This window comes from Macaca nemestrina, chromosome 6, assembly GCF_043159975.1.
Source record: "Macaca nemestrina isolate mMacNem1 chromosome 6, mMacNem.hap1, whole genome shotgun sequence".
Classification (NCBI taxonomy): Eukaryota; Metazoa; Chordata; class Mammalia; order Primates; family Cercopithecidae; genus Macaca; species Macaca nemestrina.
The window spans coordinates 97,009,978-97,037,486 of NC_092130.1; the positions used below are offsets into that span (position 1 = coordinate 97,009,978).

Genomic DNA, 27,509 nt, shown 5'->3' on the forward strand with positions numbered 1-27,509 from the left:
CTCTCCCCCATCTCTCAAGAGCCCCCAAACTGCCCTTCTCTCCCTTCGCCACGCCCCCGCGTTTCCACGTGCCGGAAATTAGGTGGCAAATTACTTCCGGGATAGTAAAGGTCGGCCCCCGCAAGATGGCGGCCCCCTTGGAACTCAGTTGCTGGGGAGGTGGCTGGGGGCTCCCATCGGTTCACAGCGAGTCCCTGGTGGTGATGGTGAGGCCGCCTCACGGGCCAGGGCGCGGGAAGAAGGGGCGGGGCTAGAGGCGAGAGGCTGACTTGCCCTGGTTTCCCGCTGCGCTGCGGGGTCCAGGAGGGCCAGGCCGCTGCACGCTGCATCGCCCCGGGCTCCCCCCCACCAACGAGTCCCCACCTAGCCTGTACCCCCGCCGAAGGCCGGCGGAGACGTCAAGGCTTCTCCGCTTGACTCCCGAGTTTTGTCTGCCTCACAAAGCTGTCTGGGCGGTGAAGTGAAACCCCAAAGAAGGGGGCGCGCCCTCCCTACTCTGCGTCCCCAGGACCTTTTGGGGAGCAAAGTCCCCGAAAGCCGGGTGGCTGGCGGCCGCGTGCCTACTTGAGATCACGGGGAGGGATGCGGCCTCAAAATCAGTCGCCTTCTGCTTTTGGGGGTGGGGCTGTGAAGTAAAGCTGCTCTGCAGCTTTGCGTTACGCACTTGGTCTAAAATGTTTGATTGCAAACTCTGTTTCAGGCTTATGCCAAATTTTGTGGTGCACCCTTGAAAGTCAATGTGATAGATAACACCTGGAGAGGTTCAAGAGGTATAGTGTAAACCTTTACACTCCCCTTTCTGTACTGTTTTTTTTTTTCTTCTTGTATTTAAAGCTGTGAGGTATATAGCTATAATATTAAGGATTTAGTTTCTTACCGTGACCTTGGCTCTGTGTTGTTTATGATTTGATCATTCTGAGTAATACCTCAAAGTGCAAGCCAAATCACTGGAAATTATGAGAAATGAAAATGTTCTCTAGAACCGCTCTTTGTGAAACAGCAAAAAAACCAAGACAAGCTTACTCATTTTTTCCCCTCTAAATGTGCATCTGCTATAGTTTTTAGGGTATTGCAATCTCTTCAGAGGAAATCACACTCTGTCCTTGTATGTAAACTGTCTTTTGATTATAGGCGATGTACCAATTTTGACAACTGAAGACAACATGGTTTCTCAGCCAGCAAAAATACTAAACTTTTTAAGAAAACAGGTGGGTGGTTCACTTTGAAGAAGTAGATGAGTAGATTGTTGATCCCTGCATGTCGAGCTTTTTTTTTTTTTTTGCCAACTCATTAGACAATTGGAGATACCTGGGATAAGATTTAAAAACAGATTTGAGAATCACTGCTCCAAAGCATGAGTTCTGTGATTTAAAAGTCATATGAAGAGGTAGTCAATTTATATTTTAATAACCTTTGAATTTTATTGAAATTTGTATGTAAGTAGATTTAATGTAGCCATTTTCACTATTACACTTATTGATAGGATTGTCTGTTTTGTCACATAGTTGGTACACATTTTGTGCTGAGCATGACATCTGAGTTCTCACCAACTAGCAACTATATTATTTATAAAAAGCTCTTATAGCAGTTTTATGGAATAATGTATCTAAATGTTTTAACAGTAGAGAGTTGTGTATCCAAAATGTTTAAACATGTAAAGATTTATATAAATGCAAAAGTTATTTGTTTTGCCAATACTGTGCTTAAAAAAAGTTGTGTCAATAACATTTTGAACTTTTATAAATTGGAAGGTTTTTTCTTTTTCCATGGGGAGAAACACAGCCAACTGGAACTGTTTCCTTCTTGTTAAAAATAATAGTTGCTTTTATTAAGTTTGTACTACATGCCATGCACTGAACTAGGTCATTAACAAGCATGAAAATAATAGTAGCTAATATTATAACATTTATTGACCATATTGCGTATGTGATGCCATGCTAAGAACTTTTATGTGCATTAAGCAATAGGTTTCACTGGATTTGTATTTCTCTTTCTCCCATTTTAATACCACATTTGCTATTTGTGAGGAAAAATACGAATCCTGATTTGATTAGTTTTACTGTTTTGGGGCTGCTCTTTGACTTCTGAGTTTTGTTTTTTTTTTAATAGAAATATAATGCTGATTATGAACTCTCAGCAAAACAAGGAGCAGATACATTGGCTTACATTGCTCTCCTTGAAGAGAAGCTTCTCCCTGCAGTGGTGAGTGTTCTTAAATATTACAGTATTTTAGTGGCCTAGTTGCAAATGTACATAGTCTGTTTAGAAGAAAACCAATGAGAAAAGTCTTAAGAGAAAATTTTACTTATATGTTAATCTTAATTCTTTCATATTACTGTGAAACTGGATTCTGTTAGGCATTCAACTAGTATGTGAAACAACAAAGTAAAAGAAAATGTCATGTTGGAAATTCTTTGTGGGAGATGGATCTTTTTGCTGCATGTATAGAATTGGGTATAATTCATTCATTCAACAAATGTTTATTGAACACCTGCTATGTGTCAGGCCTTGTTCTGGGTGCTTGGAATATAGCAGTCAACAAAACTCACACATTTTAAAATAATCTTGTTTTATCCCGAGTCATTCTAATTGGAAAACTTGTATGAAGTCACTTCATATAAAGGTATTTATGAAAAACTTTCATGTTGATTGAGTGATCTTTCTTTTAATAAAAGAACATCCTGGTAGTGTTTTTTTCTCTCCCTTTGCAGCTTCACACATTCTGGGTTGAGAGTGACAATTACTTTACTGTGACAAAGCCATGGTTTGCTTCACAAATTCCTTTTCCTTTGAGTTTGATCCTGCCTGGAAGAATGTCTAAGGGAGCACTGAACAGGATTCTCCTGACCAGAGGACAGCCTCCACTCTACCACCTCCGAGAAGTGGAAGCACAGGTATAGTGTGGATTATTCTTCAAGCAAGGGCCCTAGAGAGAAAGGATAAGAAAAATCGCAGACATGAGTTTATCTAGAGATGCCTTCCTCAAAAGTAGTTTTAGAGTATCTTTTCTACTTTTGAGATATAATTTCATCCTTATTAGATATACAGAGATGCCAAGGAGTGCCTAAATCTTCTATCAAACAGATTGGGAACATCTCAGTTTTTCTTCGGAGATACGTGAGTATTCCCTTAAAAATCATTTTGATATTTTGTGCACCTATATTCAGTGAGCAGCTATTTAAAGCAAGTCCTCTTATCTCTCCAAAAGATGAGTTTTTCACTTAAAAAAAGAAAAGATTTAGGCCAGGTGCGGTGGCTCATGCCTGTAATCCCAGCAAGGCAAAGGTGGGCAGATCACCTGAGGCCAGGAGTTCAAGACCAGCCTGCCCAATATGGCGAAACCCCGTCTCTACTAAAAATACAAAAAATTAGCTGGGTGTGGTGGTGGGTACCTGTAATCCCAGCTACTTGGGAGGCTGAGGCAGGAGAATCGCTTGAACCTGGGAGGCAGAGGTTGCAGTGAGCTGAGATCACGCCACTGCATTCCAGCCTGGGTGACAAGAGCGAAACTCTGTGTCAAAAAACAAAACAAAACAAACAAAAAAATTTAATGGGCTTTTATTATAGGAAACTTTTTCTACCAGTGATAATCTAACATTGACTTAGTAGGCTGCATATGTGACTTTAAAACATCTAAGACTGTTCCCACTCTGCTTCCCGTCTATTTAACATTTGTGAGTGAAAATGAATCTATGACAATTTCATTTTCTTCTAAATAGTTAGAGTCTAAGCTACTCAATGAGTAAAACCTTAGTTGCATCATTTTTATAAACTAAAATGGATAGTAAACCTTTTAAGAGACTATATTGTGTAATTCAGAATTGAGAATTTTGAAAAAAAATTAAACACCATCCCAAGTTAATATTTTCTTAGATGCTTTAAAAAATCCTTAATTTAATATTTTCTTTTATTTATTTATTTTATTATTATTATTATTTTTGAGATGGAGTCTCACTCTTGTTGCCCAGGCTAGAGTGCAGTGGCATGATCTTGGCTCATTGCAACCTCCGCCTCCTGGGTTCAAGCAAGTCTCCTGCCTCAACCTCTCAAGTAGCTGGGTTTACAAGTCCTTGCCACTACGCACCGCTTTTTTGTATTTTTAGTAAAGACAGGGTTTCACCATGTTGGTCAGGCCTATCTCAAACTCCTGACCTCAAGTGATCTGCCCGCCTTCATCTCCCAAAGTGCTGGGATTACAGGCATTGAGCCACTGCACCCGGCCTTTAGGTAATATTGTCTTATGTGCTTAAAAAATCCTTAATTTATTTCTAGGCCTTCTACCTTGGATGCCTATGTTTTTGGTTTTCTTGCACCTCTTTACAAAGTACGGTTTCCTAAAGTTCAGCTACAAGAACATCTGAAACAGCTCTCCAACCTCTGTCGCTTTTGTGATGACATCCTGAGCAGTTATTTTAGGCTTAGTCTTGGAGGTAAGCTGGCTCTTCTTCAGCTAATACTTGTTTGCTTATTCTCTTATGTATGTATAAGCAAAATCCACTACTTATTTTAATTTTAAAAGTTTGTGTATTGTCTTTAAATAGTGGTTGATAACACTTCAAGGATTTATATTTTTCTGACTTCATTTTTATTCTCACATTAGTTTTTATTTAAATAGAGAAATAGATATTTGCCTTTTATCTATTCCTCTGGATTTTTACATTTCTTGCTTCTTGTTCTTTAAATATTACCCCTTTGAAGTGGGTCATGTTCTTCTAAAAGGTTAAAACCACAGGTATTAAGTCTTTGCTGAAAAAGAGTATTTATCCGAATGCAAATGGACAATTACTTTAAATGATTCTTACCTGCTGCTTCTAGCATTTTCCTGCATGAACAGAAATCAGCAGCAGATTGATTTTGGTGAGGTACACTCCCATGATTCCACTACTTGAAAACTGATTGCATCAGAATGGAGGTATAGTAAATAGAGGGCACCTGTTACTTAGGATGTGCTTCGTTGAGAGAGTGGGGCCTTGTGCTTAAGTGATTCAGATACTAAATTTCTATTGGGAGGGTTGGCTGAAATTGTCCTTTTAAGAAACAGGTTATAAAGATAGCTGGCTTAGGTGGACAGCTTATTATTTTATGGTGGGTTATGTGTTCTGTATACAGGAAGGGGTTAGTAGTTTGGGAGTCATGAAATTAAGTAATGTTCAACCTTGTTAACTTGGGAGCAGTGGTTAGCAAACCTGATTATTTGACAGATAAAAAATCTTGGGTCCTATTCCAGACTTACTAAATTAGAATCTTTTAGGCATCAATCCTATGAATTTGTATTTTTAAGTTCTTCTAAATACTTTGGATGTCTGGTGGGCAACTTTTTGGGAGTTAAGACTGCCTTGGAAAACTATCCAGATAGTTGTGACCAAAGACCTATTTGAAATGGGTGCAAGAAAGGAATAGCTTAAACCTGAGAAGGAAATGAGGACTACTGTGCTTTTTTTTTTTTTTTAATACTAATTATTGTGGCCAATTGCAGAACACTTGGTTAGCATTGTCTACTTAGCGGACAAATTTTCGTCCGTTTTGCTCAGGGTTTAATTTTGGAGCATTCAAATCCCTCTCTTCGCCTTTAAACCCGGAATGGTTTTCCTCTTTGCCTTTTTTGGGGAGGGTGGGGCACTGGACAGGGTGGGTAGACTCAAAATTCTTTCAATCTAAATAGCTTTAAAGGCTTTAAAAATTTCCTGTCTTTCTCTGATTTCTGTCCTGGCTTCTTAGGCATCTCTCCAGCTGGACAAGAAACGGTAGATGCAAATCTTCAGAAACTCACACAACTTGTAAATAAGGAATCCAACTTGATTGAAAAGGTCAAGTCTACTTCAATCATTTTGTCATAGCTTAGTATTTTCCTTTCTGTAGCTAATATTGTCATTTGGGTCACACATTAACTGTACCCTTTTAGTTTTTTTATAGAGTTTATTTTTCAGAAAACTGTTCAACTATACTTTCACTAAAGTTGTATGTAACATAGTGTTTTGAAGCCAGTAGTGGCCTGATTGGGGAAAGATCAGATAAGAGTATTGGGTTTACTTTTGCCACACAATTAGTACCCTTTAAGCTAGGAAATTCAAAAGATTTGCTTTAAGAAAACAAAGCAAAAACACTTCTTGCTTGCATGTCTGCCTCTCTGTCTCTTAAGTTAATGTTTCTTAAGATTGTAAGCACCGGGCTTATCCTTTCTTATTAACAGCACCGTAATGTTCTTTTCTTCTTTCCACATGAAAGTTTTATTTTTTCTCCTTCTCTTGTTCTTCTCTGCTGTAGATACAGTATGTGGTTTTTCACCAGTGTATATATTTTGCCACTTGGGGTGTTCTTTTCATGAGAGAAACACTGAGGAACTGGGTAGGGGAGAGAGCCAACAAAGGGAATTTCAAGGGCGATTCTAGTAGGAAAAATACAAAGAGGTTACATATTTTTTCCCCAGTAACTGATAAGCTTGCTTTTTTTTTTTTTTTTTCTGATACAAATAGTAATACTTACTGTTTTACAAACTCATAGGGCAGTGAAGCCTGAGGCCTGATGATACTGGCTAACAGTTTTTGAGGTCCAGCACTGTGTTATTTGAGCTTGATGTGGGTTACCTCATTTAGAACTGATCCAGTGTTTAGAAAACCACTGGATTAGATGTAAAGAATTTATCTTTCTTTTTGCCTAATGTCCTAGCTTCCTTTGGTCTACATACTCTCAGCTTTAAAAAGCTGGTCTTTTTTGATTGGAATACAGGTCATTTTCATTGAGGCAAAGAAGTATAGTTGAAAGAATAATAGTTTTGGAATCAGAAGACCTGGGTTCAAGTTTCAGCTCTCATACTAGCTTGTGACATGGGGCAAATCACTTAACCTTACGGAGTCTCGGTTTGCTTATCTATACAACAGGGAAGGTCTGTGTCTGCATTTTCTTCATAGCGTATTGGGAAGATCAAATAAGATATTGTACGTGAACATAGTTTGCAAACTGGAGCTTAGTGTAACAGTATCGCTTTTACACTTACTATCAGAAGATCTCTTTAAGTTATGCTATGGTTGAGTTCAGTAGAATATTTATTTTTTGGAATTACTGTAATTCTGTGAAGGTATCAGGAATGAGCCACATTGCTGTTTACAGAAACTGAGTCAGCTGGTATTTGAGGTATGACATTTAGAATTCTTGAGATTATTTGTAAGAAAAAGATTTCTCTAGCAGCCCAGGAAACATATGGTTCTGTACTCTTCTAGGCTATAGTTTGGATGGGGAGGCCACAGTCCACATAAGTGGTGCCACAGCATTAGTCAGATGTATCTTTTGTACTTTCTACAGATGGATGACAATCTTCGCCAAAGCCCTCAGCTTCCTCCTCGGAAACTGCCAACACTTAAACTGACTCCAGCAGAAGAAGAAAATAATTCCTTCCAACGGCTTTCACCCTGACAGTAGTCATGGTTTGTGGCCAAAGTCAAATGATTGTTGCAGTAATCTCTTACACCAAGTGTGTGAAGGCAAAAAGAAGATACCATAATAGGTATTAAGGAAGACTCTAAACCAAAAGGAACTTTCTATGACATCTATTTTTATTACTATTATTATTATTAGGAAGCTTGTATTCTAGCTTGGCACTGCATTTTTAATAACATCAAAGAGAATGCTAATTGAACTTGGTGGGTGGGGGGAAGAAAAACACATCGTACTGTATACAAAAAACTGCCTTAATTATGGCAGATTTTTGCCTTTGGTTCATAGGTTGCTGACCAAAAGCTACAATTCTGTTCTGAATGTGCACTCCTAATTTATTTGAGTTAATTTATTCAATTTATTAACTCAGTTTTCTTAGACCAGGCTGAATACCTAATGTGTGGCTCTTTGGCTGAGGCTTTTTACTTCTGTTTAGAAATTTGATGCCTATTTTAGGAACCAGAAAAAGATAAATTGCTTCAGTAGAAGAGACCATATTTAGCTTTAAAAAGTGATGAGGAACGTGCTTTTTAATTATGCTCTCATAAGTCTAATCTTTTGGGGGTTTAGTAGCACATAGATAAATATTAAAGGTGGTTACATATAATAACATCTGATAATACTCATTTCAGTATAACATTGGTCTTTGCTGATGTGTTCGATATACGTTAGGAAGGGTTCTTTTAGTTTAGTTGGGCGAATGTGGCAGTTTTAGACCTATGTCTTTGTAGTACATCTTTAGTTGTATTTCTTGTATTAATTCCAGAAGAAGTGAATGTACTGGTCATCGTTACTATGCTAGGCTGTAAAATCTTACTGAAATTGCCCTCTTGTTAGATACTACTCAGGAGGAGCCCATGGCCAGGGTAGTAGAAATACTTACTGTGCATCTGGTCCAAGTTTTTTATGCTTGGCTCAGGCTAATATTCTTTCATAAGATGCATATCATGTAGTCAGAAGCTTTCTGACAACCAATTATTTTCCATATGTTTCACTTACAGTCAAAGAATACAAAGGAACAATCAGAAATAGCAGCTTTTAACAAATATTTTCTATTTATTGGTTGCTGAACTGTTAAGGGATTTGCTGTGTGGTAATTTTACTTATAATAGAAACTTGTTTATTTTAGTGGTTGAGGTGCTTCTGTTGTCCTAAAACCACTTCTGAGGTTTTCAAAATGTAGAACCATGTTTTTGATTAGTGTCTTAAAAGATTATTGTGGTGCTCATGAAATCTTATCAAGTCCTGTAGGAACCCATATGTTAAGAAAACAAGCTTTGTAGTCAAAAGACTCATCTAATTTGAGCTGAGTGGAGCTCAGCTGTGTTTGACCCACATCCTCCCAATTTGTTCTGTATTTAGGTAGTTATTTATACAGGAGTCTTTAAGTCATTGTAAATATTTTTTCTTGAAAGTTTTAACTAAATGAGAAATAAGGTAGTCTTCAAAATCTTGGTCATCTGTTTGGATGTATTTAGGGAAAGTACCTCATGAGTTGCACATTACTTCTACAACAGGGTGTGTGTGTGTGTGTGTGTGTGTGTGTGTGTGTGTGTATTAGGCATCTTCAAAGGCAGGTTATTAGATTCCAGCAGTCTAAAATCTGATTCCAGCAGTCTGAAATCTAAATATTTTATATTGGAAATCATGACTGTGAGACTTTATTGTCCTCTGGGATGGATGTGTATTGGAGAAGGGTGATTAGCACATTCATCAGACATGTGTTTATGCTTTGGTCAAGGCCAGTCATTTTTAATTATGATTTATATCAGACCCTTCAAAAAGTATTTGAAATACATTACAGTTATAACATACATAACATGTATATTACAAGCATATTACATGTAAAACAGGACAATTTAAAAATTTTTAATTTTAAAGAATTAAAAACATTAAAAAATTTAAATTAAAAAAATTAAAAATTTGCAGAACGATATCAACACTGACAGATTCTAAAATTAAGTGGTAAATTTAACTCCAAGTTTCTCTATGGGCAAAGTCAAAAGATAATGCTAGGTTATGTCAATTTTTCTTTCAATAAAACTGCTGATGTCCATTAGGAAGAAAAATGTGTTTAAAGTTTTACAGGAACGTGGAGCTCATGTTCTTCTGATATGTAGACTTTGATAAAGAAGCATACTGTAATATTTCATAACCTGAAATTTTAATCAAAAGAGGTCATTTTAGAATAACAAGTATTTGTCTTTTTTAGTAGAAGGAATGACTGTCAATATGATTTATTTGCTTTTGTGTCATCCCTACTTCAAACTGCCATAAGCCTTACATTCTCACTATAGTCCATAATGCTTCCAGATCACCTTTCCTAAGATGCAACATGCGATTTTAGTGAGAGTTTGTATGTTGGGTTACTTAGTTGAGCTATTTGTATATAAGCAGATGAGATGACAGGAAGCTGTAACTGAGCACAAAGTACTTTAGGGACCAATCACACATACAGGAAGCTCTTAGAAAAGAACTTTTTTTTTTTTTTTTGAGACAGAGTTTCGCTCTTGTTGCCCAGGCCTGAGTGCAGTGGTGCAATCTCGGCTCACTGCAACCTCCGCCTCCTGGGTTCAAGCAAGTCTCCTGTCTCAGCCTAAGTAGCTGGGATTACAGGCATGTGCCACCACACCCAGCTAATTTTGTTTTTTTTTTTAATAGAGACGGGTTTCACCATGTTGGTCAGGCAGGTCTCGAACTCCTGACCTCAAGTGATCCACCCACCTCAGCCTCCCAAAGTGCTGGGATTACAGGCATGAGCCACTGCGCCTGGCCAAAACAGAACATTTTGTCAATCTGAACAGAGCACAGACCATTTTTTCAGACTGAACAGACTGCTAGACCAGCCTGTTTTAGATAAAGTTTGAGTTCATTGGGATAAATGGCCCCAATCTTAAACAGAATACTGTGAGCCAATGCCTTTTGGAAGTGATAGTGGAGGATAATATGATTAAAGGGAACATGCTTGTGTTTATTTTTGTTGGTAGTATATGATTAGAAAAACTGGTCAGATAATTCCCATCAGATGAAGATCTTCCATGAATAAACTGCCATCAATCATCCATAAGACTGATTTTTTTTTTTTTTAAGGAACACTAAAGAAGCTGTAAAGAACATTGAAGGTGGTCATTCCTTCAAAACTGTGTTTTGACCACACAAAAGGTGGGCATTAACAAACCAAATTTCAACTTAAGTCTGTATTATTTTGGGGGTGCTGCAAGACTGGAGATTTTATAAAAGCAAGCATTTTTATTTCCGTTTATAATTCGTATTCATTCAATATTGCTAGATATATTAATGTGAAGGAATGGGGAAGCTTATTTCAATCAAAGCTAAAATTTTCAGAAGTCTGTAAAAATGGAAAAACACCATTGAAAGAGGCAGAAATAGGTAACGGAGATAGTATCTTAGAAAACCTGTTGGTTAAGGCAGTGATAAAAGTAGTATTTGAACTTGGTAGTGCTTCCTTACAATCTCCTCCAAAAATATGCATTTACCAGGCTTGTTACATTTTTTTGACAGTTTTTCATCAACTGTCAAAAACTTTAACCCTTTTAAAACCTAGATATAAATGCTTACATGTAAAGACAGGAAGCTAAGCAATGGGTACCTGGAATCTCTCTGAACTATTTTTATAACTTCTTGTGAGTCTAAGTATTTCAAAATAAAAGTGGTTTTAAAGTAAATTCATAGATTAAATGTATCATTATCTATATAAACTATGATTTAAAACTTTAATTTTCCAAACATAGTATTCAACTTAGTTGAATAAATATATGATAGAAGTTAAATACAATTTTTATTTCGTTCTTAAGAAAAACTCATGTTTGTAACAAATGACTTTATCTAAAGATCTATTTTGCCTTACCAGAAAAGAAAAAACCAACCTAAAACCAAAAACTCCTTTTCCCTAGGATGTCAAAAATGCTGTGACTTAAAATATCTAATTATATTTTTTTCTTTCTATGGTAGCGGGGTTTACTTCTGAGGATAAAATATTTTGAAAAAGTTCTGTCCCTTGACGTGGTAGTTCTCCCGTGCCTTGTACTTGTTCTCTCTACTTGTTCTCTCTCCAGATGCACAGTTTCACAAGATGCTCACCTTTAATGAAGAAGGTGTAGCTTTTCGTTTTAAGCTGTAATTGTCTTTGTCTTGATTTGGCTATTTTTATAACTGAAATCCTGAGCAACAGAGATAATTTGGGTGGTAATGATAGTCTTTTGTGTATGTTCTTGATGTTAAATGTTTTTTGCTGCCATTCAACTTTGTGGAATTTATGTTTACTTTTCAGTGTTTTCATATTGCTTAACCAGATTTTAAAGAAATTTTGTTGTTAGTTACGTGAAGTCAAAGGTCAGTAGGTCAGTAATCCCATTATCCTCAAACTTGAAGTTTCATTAGATGTTCAAAATGCTAATTTTCACAGAGATATAAGGATAAATTTGTTTTAGTTTTGTTTTGGTTCCCAAACTCTTGTTGGGGTATAGTGTTTGCTAGGAGCCCAGGTTACCTGCCCTGGACTTAGATTGTGATTGAAGTGGAGAGGTACTCCAGGAGTTTAAAAAGACACAAAATTATTTTTTTCCAGACTAGTTAATTCTGATAAGAATTAACATTCTTGAACAAAGGTATCAGAAAGGGTATCTCGAGTTGAAGGTTTGTGAATAGAAAGGGAAATGTGATAGAAGATTATTCAGAACAAAATAGACAAAATAACAAGAGACAGGAAAATAAGTCTCTTTGTATCCTTATTAATCATATGAAATTATGCTATAATATTTTTTAAAAATCACCTTTTTGGTTCTGGGTGAAGCAGTTCCTAGCAGAGTGTTTTGTCAGAACATACTGTTAGGTGAATAGAGGGTTCTGTGGCCAAGTAAGTGTGGGAAATAGTGGGTTAGACAAAATTGAGTTACTGTTGGCCTTTCAGACCTTTGATATGCTAATGTGCATTTTAAATCTCCGAGAAGCACCTCTATTTTATACATCATTTCCCTAATTTATTTTAATACGGATTTTTTTTTGTTTTTGTTTTTTTGAGATGGAGTCTTGCTCTTGTCGCTCAGGCTGGAGTGCAGTGGTGCAATTTCGGCTCGGTACAACTTCCGCTTCCCAGGTTCAGGCAATTCTCCTGCCTCAGCCTCCCAAGTAACTGGGATTACAGGCGCCCGCCACCACACCCAGCTAATTTTTTTATTTTTAGTAGAGATGGGGTTTCACCATGTTGACCAGGCTGATTTTGAACTCCTGACCTCAGGTGATTCTGCCTGCCTCACCCCCCCAAAGTGCTGGAATTACAGGCATGAGCCACTGCCCCCTGCTGGATTTTTTTTAAAGTAGGTATCTTGTGGGATTTATGTTCTGAGAGATACACCTGAGGAAATGCTCCCCTACGGTGTTTTTGCTAGTTTATACTCATTGCAAAGGTTTCTTATCGTTGGGTGCCCCTCTAGCCAGTAGTAGTAAAATGGGAAGAGACAGGTCAAGACTTCCTTGGACCATGGTATTGAGAGGGGTATGGCTGTCGGCATAGATACCTTGGTTATTTAGGCATTTGTGAGGGAGGCCCCTGGCTATTCCAGCCCCTTTCCTCAGAATCCTAGTTGGCCAGGAGCAGCTATACAGGTGTCTGAACTGGTGGTTTGAGGACTACCCAGTTCCTAAGCATCCATGAGGCAGAGGGAACCAACTTGTATTTCCAGAACAACTTTACAAACCTTTTCTGGCTGTGCTTTAAAAGTGCCAAAAAGGCAAAGGATGTTTATGACATTGAAGTCACATACAAGCTAGTATGATACATATATCATAGAAAGCTTATAGTTGCTTCAGTGACAAAGCAAAGGAAGGTTAATATTTTCAAGTTTTGTTCATTACTGAAGACAGTCTAAGGTTCATAGTTTTCACTAAATTCTAAGCAGATTCTGTATCCTAAAACATTTAAACGTCACTAGGCCTGCAAGTTTGAGAGGGTTAGCTAAATATGTTTGATATCACTTCAGAGTCTAAAACCAGATTACTAATCATGTGTAAGGAAGCATTTTGTGTGTCTTTGCAATGTATACAATTGCATCATTTGGAACACCGTTTTGAGTGTGTATTTGAGAGAAAGCTCGCCTGTGGGTTTTGAGTTGTGGTGTAATGGTGAACATGTAGCCACATGAAAGGCCGTTGGATCTTTGTTCTGATTCTTCAGTCTTCTCGCAAATTCAGAGAAATGTCTTTTAATCATTTCGTTTACATATCCCAGATCCTTGGAAATCATGAAAAATAACTTTCCAGAGTTTGCATCAGCCCTCAATAAGTTATGAACCATAGAGAAGGTCATGGGGCCCTTCGTTCTTTGGACTGTTGGCTACTTCTGCAGTTCTGGCTTCCTTCTCTCTAGGAGGAGTAGTGTACTCAAGCTTTTAAGTTAAATGCATAAAAATGAGTTTTATTTCTCTTCTGACTTGGTTTTTAATTTTATGAAATGGGAGATGTTTTTCCATTTTTCTATTCATTTTGAAGTGGGAGTTTGAGGTGTTTGTAATGTCACGTTATTGTTCGGAAAGATTGACAGTAAAAAAGACAAGTAATATATGTATGTAGTATGCATATTAGTTTTGTCCCATCAAGCCTATCTTTGAATGGCAAACATTTTTAAAACATCTGTTCTAGTTGCACAACTACTCTAGCTTCATTATAAAGTAAACAATCTTAAAGTAAGCAATGTTGGCCATAATTTCAATATTCTAGCCTTGCCGAGTGTGAATATATTTTACTCAGAGACTGTATAAATACACTAAAGTGGTGATGGTGATCAATATTGTAAAGAATTTATTCTGATAAATGAGAAACTGGATATAATGTCAAAATAGCTATTTTCTCAATAAAAATCTCAAATCTGACTGCTTATTCTTGATTTAATGTTATTTATTCTTTGAGGTAAATCTTTTCATCGGGAAGAATTTTTTGGTGGTTGAATGTAGTTGTTCATGGCTGGGACTGAGCTATAGACATAGTGGGTTTTTTTAAAATGTCCATTTTTTTTGAGACAGTTTTGCTGTTATCACCCAGGCTGGAGTGCAATTGTGCGATCTCAGCTCACTGCAGCCTCCGCCACCCAGGTTCAAGCACTTCTCCTGCCTTAGTCTCCCAAGTAGCTGGGATTACAAGCACCTGCCACCATAATTTTTTTTTTTTTAGGTGTTTCACCATGTTGGCCAGGCTGGTCTTGAACTCCTGACCTCAGGTGATCCACTTGTCTCGGTCTCCCAAAGTGCTGGGATTACAGGCGTGAGCCACCGTGCCTGGCCAAAAAATGTCCATTCTTTCTGTTATGCATTGAGACCACTTGTGCTTTTGCCACTCCGGGCTAAGGGAGGTTAGAGGTCTGTTCTCTAGGCCACCGGTTTGTGTAGGACCTCAGATGCTCACGCAACTTTGCAGGGTTATAGTTCTGTCATCCCTTCAGCTCTGTCAGTTTCTTGTAAATTATACCTTTTGCTCACCCAGACAGTACAGGGATAGTCCACTGTAATTGAATGGAAGATTTAACTGAGAAAAATAATCTAATTTTAGTTGGAGGGAAGACATTCAGGTTTTTTTACTGCTTTGTGTTTATGGGACAAAGTATATGCTTATAGAGAACCCTGTTATTTATAGCTGTAAGTTAAATAGGGCAAGTTCCCTGAGAGAATGGGTGTCTTCACTAGTAGAATTTTTAAAAATTGAGGTGTAATTTACCTATAGTAAAATGCATAGACCTTCCAAGTACAGCTGTGCAGGTATGTAAGTACTTTTCTCACATGAGAAGCCACCTACATCTTTGTCAATACTCCTTTCCCCAAAGAACACAAATCTTAATTACTTATGCACTTTGGGTTCCAGGTGAAAGCCCTTGGGTGGATTGAGGTGCTGAGTAGTGATCACTTGCTTGCTACAAAAGAACAAAAGAGGAGTTGCTGTTGTGGAATAATGGAATTCTTTTGCGGAGAGACACTACTTAGAGTCACAAAGCTGGGAACCATATGACAAAGAGCTTCAGAAATTTTGTTCTTAATTGCTCATCTCAGAGGCTTGACTTTCGTCTGAGACTATCTGGGGAGCTCAGAAACTCCTGGATGTCCATACTGATCTCCTTCAGTGGATGGTAGGCTACAACACAAGGTGCTGTCTTTCCTTTGCTGCATATAGCAGCGATTGGTGGGAAAACTCTTGCGTTTTACCATGTTGGGGTCTTGTCTTCAGTGAGCCTCCATAGCAGAAAGATCACTAAGTGCTGCAAATTATGTTTGAGACAAATGTAAGGGAACAAAAAGGAAATGGTGGTGAAGAAACGTCAGGTTTTGTCTTACTCAAGATCATCCTGTAGTTAAGTTCCTAGCTGTAGAACAAAGGAGTAACTGGTCTCTTCTTGACCAGACAAGGACTTTAGGAGAAAGAAGGAGAAACCGTGGTCCCTCTCTCCAGGTATATGAGTCAGCCTCCTGGAATGCTTTAGACATCTGTGACTAAGAAATGAAGACAGCTGTGCATCATCAAAGATATTTCTAATTTCCAGTGCAGCCAACTCAAGGCTCCAAAACTTGTGCTTTTCCAAGTAGAAGAGAAGTTATTTTATTTATCCTGCGTCTTGAGTGAGTGGAAAGAACAGGGGAACTTTAACATGTATAAATACAATTAAGATTGGTTCCCCAGATCCTAGTTTGGAGAAGGTAGTCCGCTCTCGAAGTCACATTTTGAAGAAGCTAAGAAATCTTTTGGTGTAGAAGATTTGCATGACACTTTGCAAATATCACAATTAAGACCAAACAGATTTCAGTTTTAAATGCAGGCAGCACACTGACTTGTTTGAAGACTGTCATATTGTGCCCCTTCTGATACGTGTTGTCCCAGTTTTCTCCGTGAGGGGGAAATTGCGTTTTTCATCTAATGAACATGATTTACATTTTGTATTGCACATGACATCCAATTCACAGGGTTGACTACTGCTCAAATAGTTTAGAAAATGTTGGGGAGTGGGGAGTGTATATAGCAGATGTAGAAATTAAGAGGAAAAAGACCAAAAAGGAAGTAAAAATAAGGAACACGCACACACAGCCTAATGGAAATTTAAGCAAATTTAATCCAATCTCTGGCTTTGGAGCCTTGCAAATCACGTTTATGCTAAGATTGACATCCATCACTCAGTAATGACTGCCGTGTGGAAGCCTGGAGATGCCCACGTGTCTAAATAATTACATTCCAACCACCTAACCTCTCAGGGAGGAGGCTGCTGTGGAGATCTTGAGTACCTGTGATTTCCAGGCACTCATTTATTTGGGAAGAATATAAAGAGAAGGTTACAATGACTGCCCTCAAGGAGCTAAAAATATAAGAGAGATGCACATAATTTAAATGCAGTACGACTGATTTGCATCCATGTAGTTTTTCTCTTCTGTCCCAAAGAGAGAGTTTAGAGATACCTTCCCAAAACATAGAAGGCAAAAGGAAATGCAGACACAGTTTTCAGTTCAGACCTTGGAAGACCCTGAGATCCTGCGGTAGAGGTGCACAGCTTGGGAACATGTGGAATCAGTGATTAGTTTCATTGGTTAGTTCATTTACAGTTGGGGAGCTGAATCAAATTTAAAAGGGATCAAAAAACAATCAAGCGCTTAAAAGAGAGGGAATTGAATACAGGAACTGGTTGTGCAGATGAAAGGAACACCCCTCCACCGCACTCCCCACCACCAAATCCCTGCCTTTGTGGGCTTATGAGAAGGGCAGCAAGGAGCCCAGGGTGGCTGGAATGGAGCCTGAGAGCCAGGGAGTAGAGAAAGATGAGATCAGAGGGTTAGCTGTGGCCGATCATAGGGTGGTTCTCAATTGCCCACCCTTGGGATGTGTTTGGAAATGTGTGGTGGCAGTTCTGTTGTCACAGTGAAGCCCTGAAGGCATTTAAGCTGGCCAGGGGCTAACAAAGCCCTGCTCAACAAAGAATTATTCAAACCCAAATACCAATGTTTGCTGTTGAGAGATGCTGAAGACCTCGTAAGCCCTCATCAGGTTTCACAGAACAAAAGCAGATGATGAAAATCGGAATGACCTGCCAGTAAGCAGGCTTTGAAAAAAGAAAGGGTTGCTTAATGCAGAAAAAGTGCCAGTGTAAAGATTTTAGAACAGCAAACTATTTTGGTAGGAGAAATTAATCTCATGACAAAAAAGCCTAGAAACTAGAAAGGCCATCAAGGGATTACTCTAGTTAGGCTATAATTGGGGTTATGGAGCTGAATGAGTAGGTTGTAGAAAGACAATGGATTTCAGACTTAGAAAGCAAGACTTAATGTAATATACCAGATGGGTGGTCCTGAGCAAGTTGCTTGACTCTTAGTCTGCATTACTGTTTATTGCAATACAGTTGCATAACTAGATCTGAATGTATGAACATTTTTATGTTTGGATTTTTTAAATTATTGAAATGTAGAAGACAACCAATAGAAAGAACTCTGTCCCATCTTTTATGAATAACCCCTGTTAACATATTATCCATTCTTGCAGTCTTTTATTTTCTCCACACTCACACACACACAATCCTGTATATATTGTCATCCAATAATATCTACTATTCTATAATATGCCTTTTTATTTAATATTTGGTAAATCTTTCTAGGTCATTACATATTCTATATGATTTTTAGTGACTGTCTACAATTTCACTGGATGGATGTAACATCATTTATTTCTTTCCCTTGCGATGGACATTAAGGTGAGTTCTTCTTATAATGGTCCTTGTTACATATTATTATAGGGTTTCGCAGGAGGATTATGCTCCTTTATGTTCCCTGCAGCCCTATGCAGGAGAGCCTGTATTACTGCAACCCCACCAGCATAGAGTATTATTTTTCTCTTTACCACCTTGATAGGTAAAAAAGTAGCATTTTATTTACGTAATAAAGCAGTTACTTAATAGCTAGTATGGTTGAGTATTTTTTCCATATATCTATCGTCCATTTGTATTTCTTCTGTAAATTGTCTATTTGTATTCGCATCACAGGCAAATTAATTATCTGAATTCCTGTTTTCTCAGCTATCAGGTGGGGTTTCTGTGGGGTCTAAAAGGGATTATACACATTGCAGGTTCAGAATATGGCAGGTACTCAAAAGTACTATTTTCCTTCATGTTTTTTCTTAGATTAACAGCTCCAGAGGATGGAGACTCTTTTCTTTATTGTACCCCAGCAGTGAGCACAGTGCTTGGCACATAGAAGGGACACAAAAAATTTTAAGGAAGGAAGAATAGTGAGATTTGGAAATATTTTGAGTATATCAGGAAAAGGGGTGAGAAAAGTTGAAGCCAAGATCCAATGAATCTTGTGTGAGAAAACTGGTGTGCTCCTCAGATGCTTACTAATATTGATATGGAAGAATTTGAAACTTATTCAAAAACTCTGCTAGGAAAAATTTCTTACAGACAGATGTAGCTAAAGGGTATTAAATACCTATATTCAAGGCTGTAACCAGCCTTGAAAAGTTGAGTAATTATTACTTTGTAAGCAAAATATTTTAAGTATACTAGGACAGGTCACTAGTAAAGAGATTAATAAGTTTTTGTAAGGTGAATAACTTTTTTTTTTTTTTTTTTTTTTTTTTTTTTTTTTTGAGACAGGGTCTTGCTCTGTCACCCAGGCTAGAGTACAGTGGCAAGATCTCGGCTCACTGTAACCTCCACCGCCTGGGTTCAAACGATTCTCATGCCTCAGCCTCCCAAGTAGCTGGGACCACAGGCGTGTGCCACTACACCTGGCTACATTTGTATTTTTAGTAAAGATGGGGTTTCACCATGTTGGCCAGGCTGGCCTGGAACTCCTGGCCTCAAATGATCCACTCTTCTCGACCTCCCAAAGTTCTGGGATTACAGGCATGAGCCACCATGCCCAGCCTGTGAATAACTGAATTTCAAAAAATGATGAATACTGATTTTCACATATTAGATTTGCCTAGACTGGGAGTACATGTGTAATAATAATACAATATAAAAAATGATAATAAGTTAAAGTAACCCAGAGAAGTGATGCCTCAAATGGAGAGGAGAGGATTGCTGTCAGGTCTTGTTTCATTCAACATGTCCTACGATCGTGAGGGAGAAGGAGTCAGTGGTTTGTTAATGAGATTTGCAGATGGCTTTAAATTGAGAGGTATTGTAAACAGCGGGAGTGACTGAGAAATGATACAAGAGGATCTGGAAAGGTTAGGAACATGGACAGGAAATCAAATGATTCAGCCTGGAGTAATGCAAGCCAATCTGACATCTGGGGCCAGATATGAAGAAATACAGATATGCCATGAAAGAGACAAATATGGAAAACAGTCATCTCAAAGGAGGTTGGGAGGGCGGGTACTAGAGGAAAATGAGAGACATAGGAAGAAGGATGTCAAATGCCCACTGTGTGCCTAGTATTTATCATGTTGATTTCTTTTGGACCAAGGTTAATTCAGTGCTGTGAAAGGAATTAGAGTTTTTTGAGGATTAATTATGCACAAGAGCTTGGGTACTTAGTGAAATAAAAACTCAACCTGCCTCTAGTTGATCCTAATGTTGTAGAGTGTTCTCAGTGTAGAAAGCATTGTGGAAGTGGCCCAGGGTCTCCAGAAGAGCTCCAGTGGGAGATATCACTCGCCACGTATCTGCGTGGGCATTTCTGATTCCATGGGTATTAGAATTCTTGGAGAAGCCTCCACCCGGCTATTCTAGGTGCCTGCAGCACGATGGGGGGCTCGCAAAACCTTTGGTGAGTCAGCCCAGTTGTCCATAGGCAAAAATAAGATGTGTGCCCCATGATCTGCCCCTTCCAGTCATGCCTCTCTTCCTCGCTCCTCTGGGACATTCACGTTAGCCTCTAGGAACGTACAGCTCCCAACCCAGCCCTTTGCTTGGGTTTCCCACTATACCGTATCCTTCTGTCTTGCTATAAAGTTCTGGCAATCGTTTGTATTTCCTCTAGAGGTCAATGAGCTAAATCTGGTTCAACAGCAGCATTGGCTTAATTTACAATCTGCAATACTTTTTTAAATGGAGCCACTAGTTCTCATTTTTTTAGTCTTAAGGCCTTGAGAAATTGGATCACAGTGAGGATTCCATGGGGATAAGGAGAAAGAGGACCAAATTACTCTAGGGAGGATAAACCCTGAGCAGATACTATTGACTGTGTCTATTCCCCATCCTGAGGAGAGGACCAGAGCACTGGGATGAAAAATGTGTTGAAGAAGTGAGCTAGAAAGGAAATGGATCAAAGACATCTCACTTGTAGTTCGCTCAAGCTTGTAAGAGATGTTAATGGCTCAGATTGGAAGCCTGAAGCTGAATGTATCACCTGCCCAATAATATTTGCCTTATAGTAGGAGCCCCCTGTGATTGAAACCTAAAACGATGTATCCATTAATTCAATAAGCATTTACTGGGTGCCTCCTATGTTCCAGGCATTGTTCTAGGATACATCAGTGAACAAAACAAAGACCTCTGCCTTTGTGGCACTTACAGTCCAGCAGGGATGACAGTTGATAGTGAACCTAATAAATAAGCAGATTGCATCACATAGTAGGAAGTGATATGTACCATGGAAAAAGAAAAAAGTAAAGCAGGGCAAGGAGGCTGGGACCATTGGGGCTGGGACAAGTGATAGTATGAAATATGGCAGGATAGATGGCATTGGGAAGATGGCATTTGAACAAAGGCACGAAAGAAGTGTGGGGCTGGCCTGTAGTATCCAACAGCATTCAAGGCAGAGGGCACAGGGAGAGCTTGTCTGGCATGTCTGAGAAACAGCAAGGAGGCCAGTGGTCAGGAGCAGAGTGAGCAGGGGAGAGCATGAGATGAGGTTGAAATTCAGGGGAGGGAGCAGACCAGGTAGGAGCTTGAAGGCATTTGTAAGTCTTTGGCTTTTACTCTGTGTCACTGCAGTTTTTGAGTAAAGAAGTGATGCCATTGATTACTTTTTAAGAAGGATTGCTTGAGCTATGGTGCTGGCACTAGACAAGGGCATATAAGCAGGAAGAGAAGCTGGGAGTATATTGCAGTGACTTTGAGCCAAGAGATGGTGGATCAGGATGGTTGCAGTGGAAAGGTAGGAAGAGAATGGATTCTGGGTGTACCTTGCAGACACTATCAACAAGATTAGATGTGGATTGTGAGAGAAAGACAGAAAGATGACTTCAAGATTTTCGGCATGAGCACTGGCTTAATCAACTTGCCATCAACTGAGATAAGGAAGGCTACGAGCAGAACCGTTTTTGAAGGGAGATGAGGAGTTCCACTTTTGACACATTGAGTTTGAGATATCTATTGGACATCCAAGTAGAGATGCTGAGTAAGGCTAGAGACCAGGAGGTACCAACTGAAGAGTGGTCAGGGTAAAGGTGTTATTTAATACCACGAGACTGGATGAGACCATCAAGGGTTTAAGTTACAGAGAAGAGGACTAGGAACTGAGCCCTGGGGTATTCTGAACACTAAGAGACCATGGAGAACACCAGCAAGGAAGGCTAAGCCCAATGAGGTAGGAAAAAATGGAAATAATGTGTTATTCTTGATGCCAAATGAAGAATGTGTGTCAAGGAAGAGGTAGCAATTTGCTGCACTGAATGCAGTTGATGGATCATGTTAAATGAGACTGACGCCTGACCATTGGATTCAGCAAAATGGAGGTCATTGGTGACCTTGACAAGCAGTTTTAATGGAATGGTGGGGGCATAAGTCTGATAGGAATAAGTTCAAGAGAGACGAGGTAGAAAGAAATTGGGAAGAGGGAGAAGAAAAAAATGATGAATATGATAATTATAAACAGCGTAAAAAGTCTGGGGAAGATATCTAGAAGAAAAAATGCCTTCCCCTGGGTCCTCGAGCTCACATCAAGGAGGCAGCCACTTATTTATTTATGTATAGCTGGAAAGCAAATTAATGTGCAGCAGCAGTGTTAAGCTAGGTCATTGGGAAAACTTCCCCATTAACAGAAATCCACATGGGGTTTAACAGGGTTTGTCGAGGGACTTCTTATTTATTACAAAAAGATTGCTGTTTGAAACATGGGCTTTCTCTCACAATGATGAACTAAATTATTTTGATAAATAAGGTCTAGCATATTTATATTTCCATACTTAGTGAAGCCACATGATGTGGAGACCAAGTAAATCACTGGGGTATTTTCTTCTTTCTGGAGGATTTTAGCTTCTGTGGTTTAGGTCATAGATTTTTTTTTTTTCTACCCAGGCCTGGGACCTAGAGTGCATATGAAGTAAGTCTGCATCTTTATTTTCCACTTGAGCTAATTAATGACTGCGTGCATTCACCAGGAGACAGGATGAGAACATATTTGAAAATTAAAGGGTTATCCCTACAGAAGACATTGAGGGTGCTGCATGGAGCATAAGATTTTAAAGGCACAGAATAGTCTGAACAAAAGCAGAGGCTATGGCATCATCCTCTCTCTTACTTTCTCTAACTAGTCAGTCGCCTCGTCCTATCTGCTTCTTGCTGTGGTCATTACTTGGATTGGAACCACTGGCCTCCCCCACAGTCCTGGTTTGTCTTTTCTTTGCCTTTGTCTTGCCTTTTCTTTCCTGGGTTCCTGTTACAGATGCACCACTGGCCTCTCAGCTTCTGGATTTGCTCCTTTTCAGTGCATTTTCTACCTTGTTCAACAGAGATCTTTCTCAAATACAAAATAATCATGCTTCACTGTTGCTTAACACTTTGAATGGATCTTTATTGCTATCAAGTTCAAACTCTATGACAGTTTATAAGACATTTCATCACCTGGTTCTAGTTTATGCCCCACCTTCTGTCTTCGCCATTGAAGATCCAGCCATGACACTACTCAAATCTCCAAATTCTCCAGACTTTCTTTTAAATCTTTGGATTAGAGATTTCAATGAGGAGTAGGAGAAGTCACAAAATCAATGTAACAGGGCTAAACAGAGAATTAGAGTTTTAAGCTCCATTAAAATAGAAATACAAGGATGTCCTTTATTTTAATATTCCTTATATTCAAATTATACCAGATGTTTCTATTTCCACTTATCTAATGCATGTGTATAACAGCACTGCACATAAACCAGTAGTTGGCCCCTCCTTCTCTACTTGGCTTTCAGAACTCTCATGGTCAGTCCTTGGCCCTGTATTCACACTTTGCTCACTCTACACACTCTTCCTTGCTTGTCTTTTCCATTCCTGGGCTTCAAATGTTGCCTGTATTTGGAAGTCTTACAGATTGACATCGCCAGCCCAGGGATCTCTTCTGAGATCAGACACCTGCCCAAAGAGAGATGTCCAAGAGGTCTGAGCAATCTCAAGCCTGTATCTAAAGCCAAACTCTGATCTTCAGTCCGTCAAAGTCTCTTTTACTGCTAGTCTTTCCCGTCTCAATAAATGTCACCTGTATTGCTCCACTGCTCAGGCCAGAAGCATGGAAACTTACCTCTCTTTTTCAGTTTGTAAGTAAACTGACATGCAGGCAATGTTTGAAATGTTTTATGCATGTTAACTTGTTTAATCCTCACAAGAAATCTTCAAGGTAGCTACTATTATTATCACCCACTTTTTAGATGAGGAAACCAGGGCACAATGAGGTTAAGTAATTTGCCCAAGTCACATAGCTTACTAATGGAACTGGAATTTAAACTCAGACAATCTAGCTTCAGAGTTCATGTGCCTAACCTCTACCCCAACTGTTATTCTTAGCACCACCCTTTAATTCACCCTACATGGAAACAATCAAAGTACAATCAGTTCTGGCTCCCAAAATCTTCTGAAATCATCAGCAGTCATAGGCATCATAGTCTTTTGCTGAGACTATCATAATAACTCCACAGGGATCTCCAGTTCCATCCTTGTCCTCCCTCAACTCTCTGCATCCAGTCATTCTTCCCAGAGAAGCCAGATTTTAGCTTTGACATAATTTTTTCCCAGACTGGGAATCCTTCCTTGGCTCTCAGAACTAAATCACATCCCCCCAGTTATTTTCCGCACAGCATCCTATTGTCTTCTTTCATATTAAGTTTTCTAATTTAAAATGCTACATCTGTGTTTTACATTTCTTAAAGTAAGCACCATGACAGCAGGGATTTGATTTTATTTTCTGCTATCTACCGAGTCCCTAGTGCAGAGCTTCGCACATAGTAGGTACTTAGTAATATTTGTGAACAGTTGGATGAATGAGTCCCTAATAATAAATAAGAAGTGACTGTATAATTTTTATTTTATGTATTAAAGGTACAGTGATACCTTTTTATAATGAACTAATGAAAGGAGGCTCATGAATTAATGAAAAATATATAACGTATGACTTTTAAAAACTAAAATGCAGTTTTATTGTTTCAATGAAGGTATAATTCGGGTATGCATGCCACCCATTGCTTCTAACCCCACACCCCTTTCTAACAGATTCCATCCATACTCTCACACCCCTAGCTCAGCTCATTGGACCAGGAATGGAAACTGACCCGAGCTGGGCAAATTAGATTCTCCCTGTTCAGAATTTAGAATCAGGAAACTGAGAAACAGGTCTGTAAAGTAACTGCATTCATCTATCTGTCAAATGTTTTTTCAGAATCTAGAATGAGCTGATTATTGGAGATATGATGAGCAAGACACATCTTTCCTTGAAGGTTTTTACAATCATCTGAGAAAACTGATGAGTAAAGCTGCCGCTGCAATTCAGAGTATTGAGTGCTGTGATATGGATAATATAGGATGTAAGTACTATAGAAGCACATAGGAGAGGTCCCTTATTCAATCTTGGGAAGGCAGAGAAGCTTCCCAGGAGAGGTGATATCTTAGATGGAAGAAAGCTTTATAGATCCAGGAAAGAGTGGAGGTGAGGGGGATGGCATTCTAAACAGATGGAACAGAAAATGCCAACAGTGCATTCAGTCTGGTGTGCAAGGGTTATGCTGAGGGTGGAATGTGGTCTCCATCATGAAGACCCTTATCAGCCTAAGCAAAGTGTGGGCTTTACCTTGAGGGCAATGAGAATCCTGAACAATTTTTTTTTTTTTTTTTTTTTTGAGACAGAGTCTCACTCTGTGGCCAGGCTGGAATGCAATGGCGTGATCTCAGCTCACTGCAACCTCTACCTCCTGGGTTCAAGCAATTCTCCTGCCTCAGCCTCCCAAGTAGCTGGGATTACAGGCACCCACCACCATGCCCGGCTAATTATTATTATTATTTTTTGTATTTTTAGTAGAGACGGGGTTTCACCATGTTGGCCAGGTTGGTCTTGAACTCCTGACCTCAGGTGATCCACCCATCTCAGCTTCCCAAAGTGCTGAGATTACAGGCGTGAGCCATCACGCCTGAGCACGAACAAAGTTTTTAGCAGAGGAGTGACACGTTCAGATTTGCATTCTAGAAAAATCCCTGTGGTCTTAGCAGGAGAAAGGTTTTAGAAGCAGATGGGTCAATTAAGAGATTGCTATAGAAATTTGGACAAGAAAGGATGATGGCAGGAATAAGTTGACGACAGTGGGAAGAGACAGAGTGGATGGTTAAAGTGATATTTAGGACAATGATGGGAAGGGACAGAGGAATTAAGCATAATTTCCAAGTTTAAGGCTTAGGCTAGCAAAAGATAGAGGAGTCACCCACTAAGACAGGATACACATGAGGGAGCTCAAGGAAGAGCCTGAGGCTGGAGACGTAACCATGAGCATTATCTGCATATAATTAATTCAAACCTTTGGGTGAGTTTGTGTAGTGAGAAAAGAAAATGTTTATAGATGGAACCCTAAGTAACTCCACCTTTGAAGTAGCTGGGTGAGGAAGAAGAGCCCAAAAAAGAGCTTGAGAAGATGCGTCCAGGGAGCCCGTTGGAAATACAAGGAAGAGTGAAGTCACAGAAACCAATGGATGAAAGCTTTTCTAGAAAGTTCTAACCAATGTCAGTGCTCTCACACAATGACCCAAACAAGCACAACTCCAAATGTAATTAACTGCTTGTGAATATGTAACAAACATGAATATTTCTCTTAAGTAAGCATTATTCTCAATAATCTTATTCATAGCCTCCATTTGCTTGTCTCAAGAATGCTTTGAAAATTCTCTAAGAGTGAAGTCTGAATTCATGAAGGTTTTCCAAATTTGGTTTTCAAATGTTATTACATGTTGGTTCGTGAAGTGCATTTGAATGTCAGAGTTGAGAATGTGGAAAAAAGTAGACATAAGGAAATTTATTTTAAAAATGTTTTTCAACTTTAAGGAAAGCATCTAACAACCCACTAAGTTTAGCATTTCATGTGTGTTTATGACCTGTCAAAAACTGCCAGAAATTTACTTGTGAGCAAGAAGTAAAAGATGTTGCCTGTTTGTCATCTTTCAGAGTGTCCAACTTCTGAAAGCCACTTTGCAACCCAAAAAGAACTTTCCTTCATCAGTGGACATATGTCAAAGAAGAGAAACATTAGTAATAGGATCCAGGCCATGTAATGTTCATTAAACAATTAGATGCTGATGCCAGTGTGTAATCACTTTTTTCCATTTTATTTTCAACAGTTTGAATGTTCCTAAGAGGCTTGAATGGGATTGAATCTGGTACTTTCATCAGAATTTTAGTGTATTTTCAGTATTGGTAACATCTCCTCTCTCCTACTTACACTTTGCAACAGACTCTCCTGGGTCTGATTTGTGCTCCTTCTTCTGAATGTTTAGCAATTTAATGTACACAGTGGACATATTCTGAAAAAAAAATGCTAGGTTTATCAGCAGAGTCATTTTAAAGATGAGGTGTTGTTTAAAAACAAAGCCATACCATCCGTCACGATTACAAGGCAGGAAATACAATGGTCTACAATGTTTAATTAGAGCTTTTCTTAAGGACTCTTGTTTTCTCAGCCTTACAAGCAGCATAAACTTCTCTGAAGATGATTTTGTGGCATCCCTCTGAAGTTTAAGGTCCTGGAAAAACTGAACAATGTTTACCGAATGCTTTTCATTTAAAACTGTTTTGTTGAATCATTACTGAAATGGAGAAGAAAGTGGAATATGAAGCATTCGTGGTCAAGGCTGCCTATTCCTGGGTCCAGGACAGAAGGCCTGAGTCTAGCCGAATGCCCAGGATAGAGTATGA

At 38.9% G+C, this 27,509-nt stretch overlaps 1 protein-coding gene across 10 annotated transcripts; it reads left to right on the top strand.

Annotated features, from left to right (window-relative positions):
* Positions 1 to 85: 85 nt before the first annotated feature.
* LOC105475081 (metaxin 3) lies at positions 86 to 26,900 on the top strand. Of its 10 annotated transcripts, XR_011624896.1 has the most exons (14): positions 87 to 206; positions 701 to 770; positions 1,132 to 1,208; positions 2,110 to 2,202; positions 2,712 to 2,894; positions 3,041 to 3,117; positions 4,273 to 4,430; positions 5,719 to 5,807; positions 7,300 to 7,501; positions 10,522 to 10,593; positions 15,301 to 15,562; positions 18,065 to 18,160; positions 24,996 to 25,140; positions 26,763 to 26,900. XR_011624896.1 is itself a non-coding variant. In XM_011730061.2 (9 exons), the coding sequence occupies exons 1-8, from the start codon at positions 126 to 128 to the stop codon at positions 4,887 to 4,889; spliced, it is 813 nt and encodes a 270-aa protein (XP_011728363.1). In that variant the 5' UTR covers positions 86 to 125; the 3' UTR covers positions 4,890 to 4,912; positions 5,719 to 5,807. The 10 variants fall into 10 exon arrangements, 5 of the variants coding, with proteins under 5 accessions (XP_011728363.1, XP_011728362.1, XP_011728361.1 ...); XR_011624893.1 differs by having other exon boundaries at positions 7,300 to 10,593; XR_011624894.1 differs by lacking the exon at positions 18,065 to 18,160 and having other exon boundaries at positions 7,300 to 10,593.
* Positions 26,901 to 27,509: the final 609 nt, after the last annotated feature.

Coding starts and splice junctions, on each gene's coding strand:
- LOC105475081 (XM_011730059.2), top strand. CDS start 126: ATGGCGGCCCCCTTGGAACTCAGTTGCTGGGGAGGTGGCTGGGGGCTC. Junction 771..1,131: donor CACCTGGAGAGGTTCAAGAG/GTATAGTGTAAA, acceptor TTTTGATTATAG/GCGATGTACCAATTTTGACA. Junction 2,895..3,040: donor TCCGAGAAGTGGAAGCACAG/GTATAGTGTGGA, acceptor CATCCTTATTAG/ATATACAGAGATGCCAAGGA.